This window comes from Monodon monoceros, unplaced genomic scaffold (genome assembly GCF_005190385.1).
Source record: "Monodon monoceros isolate NGI ecotype Baffin Bay Population unplaced genomic scaffold, NGI_Narwhal_1 Super_Scaffold_16, whole genome shotgun sequence".
Lineage (NCBI taxonomy): Eukaryota > Metazoa > Chordata > Mammalia > Artiodactyla > Monodontidae > Monodon > Monodon monoceros.
In genome coordinates, this window is record NW_021703772.1 from 46,940,606 (window position 1) to 46,944,203 (window position 3,598).

The 3,598-nt window shown below is 36.1% G+C and overlaps 1 protein-coding gene across 1 annotated transcript in view; it reads right to left on the minus strand.

Moving 5' to 3' along the window:
* FAM171B (family with sequence similarity 171 member B) overlaps nt 1–3,598 on the minus strand; it is a 65,327-nt gene that overhangs the window by 21,529 nt on the left and 40,200 nt on the right. Inside the window, exon 4 of the mRNA XM_029225550.1 lies at nt 646–804. Coding sequence (XP_029081383.1) covers nt 646–804 — 159 coding nt within the window. The remainder of the gene's footprint in view (nt 1–645; nt 805–3,598) is intronic.

The window sequence follows — 3,598 nt, forward strand, 5'->3', positions numbered from 1 at the left end:
TGGATGTACAGAGGGAAGATAGAGTTTTTACAGGTGTCATTCATAAGTTAATTGTTAAATAAAGTGTAAGATTCCATCATCTTTGTAATGTAGGTCATGACAGCCTTATGTAAGTGTACTAGTGCTGCTGAATATAAAAAGTACTTTTCAATATTACCGTTTTACTCAGAGTATATCAAATATATTTGAAAAGAAAAATTTCTAGTTGCTTACTCTAATCTATAAACTTTTTTATATCTAACAATTATTGACACTGCTGATCAATTTGATGAGAATGAATAGGTCAAATTATAATATATATGTAAACTTCTTAATCAAATTTCCACTTTCAATATTTTTTAATTTGCACAATTATACAATAATCATTACTATTTTTCTATACCTTGATTACCTCCTTTGGATAAAAATATCCTGTAAATTAAACTCTCTATTAATTTGAATTAATGTATGCAGAAGACTGGTATAATCTTTCATTGGATCAAAGGGACTGCGTATAAACACTTTAATAACTATATTTATGTTTCAAAAGTGACATGTCTCCTCCAAAGCTTAAATGAATTTCAGACATCTAAATAAATAGTACTTGATGAGAGATTTATGTACTGTTTTTATAAATAGATTAGATTATAAAAAATTAGAAAATACCTGACTTATTGAGAGTAATTCCAGTCGTATACAGAAAATTATCCACTTTCAAAAACTGTTGTAGGACTGTAAGGTAGCCTGTAACGTTGCTAATGTGATGGCTGTTGGGTAGTCTAATTAAGGCTTTTGAAAACTGAACACTTGGTTGAGATTTGGCATCTGGAAAAAGGAAACCTCATTAGCAAATAGACAAAACAAATGCATATTAAGCACAGCACTATTGGTCAGGACATTTTACTCTAAGTGAACCAGTTATTTCTAAAACATTACTGACATCTCCTAATTATAATTATTATTTTATATTCAGATCTGAATAAATAAGAAATGCCCCTCTCTTTAGATCATACAAGGCACCTTTAGCCTAGAGAGTGCTTGATTCGCTTGCCCAGAATTTCTTCACCCTTTGAGTTTCACTCTAGGGAACCACACATTGACCCATGTGGTTCACTTGGGGTTTCATTTCTGTAACAAGAGTAGAGGTAATGGTGCATGCCAGAATGGGCTGAAACCAATCAAAAGCATCTCATTGTCCTGTTGGCCACAGTGATTTGTTGAACTATGGGACTTGTGACAACCACAGTTAATGAGATGCAATGTGAGTTTTGCTTGGACTTCTAGGGGAAAAGACCTTCTACTCCCCACTAGATTTTATGTGAGCAGATATATGTCTGGGAGTTGCAAAAGCCATCTTGTGACCAAAAATGAGAGCTCCTTTGAAAATGAGACACTATTTAAGGACCGGAGAGTTGAGAAACAAAGAGTAAAACTAGTTCTCAATTATTTCAACTGAAGCCCTGATCAAGCCATGTCTAAAGTTGGTCCCATTCCTACACTTATCAATCATTTGAGCAATAAATAAGTGCTTCCTTTGGGCTTAAACTAGTTTCGGGTTGGGTTTTCAGCAACTTGCAACAGAAAGTATCTTTGATGATAAGCCATATACTTAAGTGGGTAGGTTTCTGCATCAGGCAATTAAACATGCATTAAAAGTTTTTCAAATGCCAGGCATTCAATTTATAAATATTATCTCATGTAAATAACTTTGAATTGACAATCCTCTAATTTATCGAGAACCCAGGGACTATATTGATTTTTTTCTGTATTCAGCAGATCTTTAACAATTCAAGGGTCAACTCATATCATTAAAACTAAAAATTATCAGAAACAATCAGTTAAGTTCTTAGGATGAAAAAAGTATCCATTTTTAAAGTTACATGACAATAAAAAATAAACTATACACTGACTGAGAATTATCTTACATTGTTTTATTTATCATTTATGTATGAAGCTAGAAAAATGGTACCTGGAAAATAAACAGTTAAGGGATATAAAGGAAAAAAACAACACATCTATATTATCCTTGTTAAATTGCTTTGAGGGAACAATGTAATACCTTTTGATCCCTTACAGGTACTATCTACAACTTACTTTTTTAAAATGTGTGGCTTAATTATGATGAAAATCCAAACTTCTTTACACCTGAAAACATGTACACTAAAGGAAATGTCTAACTGAACTTCTCTAAGGTTTTACACATTCCTGAAGTTCCCAATTTTTGCTGCTCCTTTTACTACAAATATATTTACACACAGGCCTAACACATTTTTCACTACACAAAATGAACAACTTCCTGATAAAATCTTAGAAGGAAAAATATAAACGTTTTTTGGAAGTTAAGAAGTGAGGATGTGTACTTTCCTAAGGAAAGATTTAACATCATCAGAAACATCCATCCTTCCTTGGTTGGCCTCACCAATAGGTCAGCTCTTAGGGAAATGAGGCAGTAAAAGGAATTCCAGAGGGCTCACAGGGTTCTCACAGAGATGGGCACGTGGCATGTGCAGTGCCACCCAGACAGACGAGAGCTCACCACTGCTTCGTACAGTGGCAAAGGAGTGGTACATGAAGATGCTCACGCTGACCCTTTTCATATAACCCAGCAGAAATTACAATTTGTGATGGGGTTTGAAGAATCCAGGAAGGAGTAGGATGTGTCAAGATAAAACCAAAACAAACAAATGAAGCAGGACTGTGGAGAACCTGATTTCACTAAGGTCCCAGCAGTGTACAATGTGGCCTCTCTCTGCAAACATGTAGTTCCTATTTACTTTCCACCTTTCATACGCAACGCTACATCCACCCATTCTGCCATGCACCGGCAAACTCAGTGCAAGAGTAAGAGATTCTACTGCCTTGCTCAGTAAATTACTCTAAGATTAATCAAGCCCTAGTTAATTTTTTCCAAATGATAGTGTTAGGCTTTCTTTTTTAATACATTAGGACTAAATAAGATAAGCTTCTGAAGATGAAGAGAACTTCAAAAACAGTTCTTTTTACCATGACTCTTGTATTGGACTTTGAGGTTTTCTGCCTTTACCAGTCATTCTTATTATGCTTTAGTTCTCAACATTAATTTCCCAAAAGAAACAAAAAAGCCAATTATTGTCATTTATAGAGGTTTTACATAATATGCAGTTAAGAGTCACAAAATGCTGGGACTAGTTAAGGGGGTGAGGAGGTGAGGTAAGGATAAAACTATCATCTTCGTGGTTGGTAAAGCAGAGCTGGAGGACACAGCTTGCATCAGACCCCAAATCACGCTTCCCGTGTTCCTGCCCTTGGGATATGTGAGTGGGGCAAATCATGTCTGCCAAGCAGATACTTAACTCCCCAGCCTGAGACCCTTCCCACACGGGCAGCAAGATTAATGTCAGAGGCAGGAATGAAGGTGACCTGCAAACTAGAAAGCCCCAGAGATCTGAGTCCTTTTCCCAATTTCACCAACCACTAAAGCTCAGTGAGAGATGTGATTTGGAACGCAGTTCAGGGACTCTTTCCAGTACTTCTGCAAGTCAGATGTTCTACCGGGGGTGGCTAAAATGGTAAAAGAGAGAATGATTCCCACTACACACACACACACACACACACACACACACACACACACACACACACA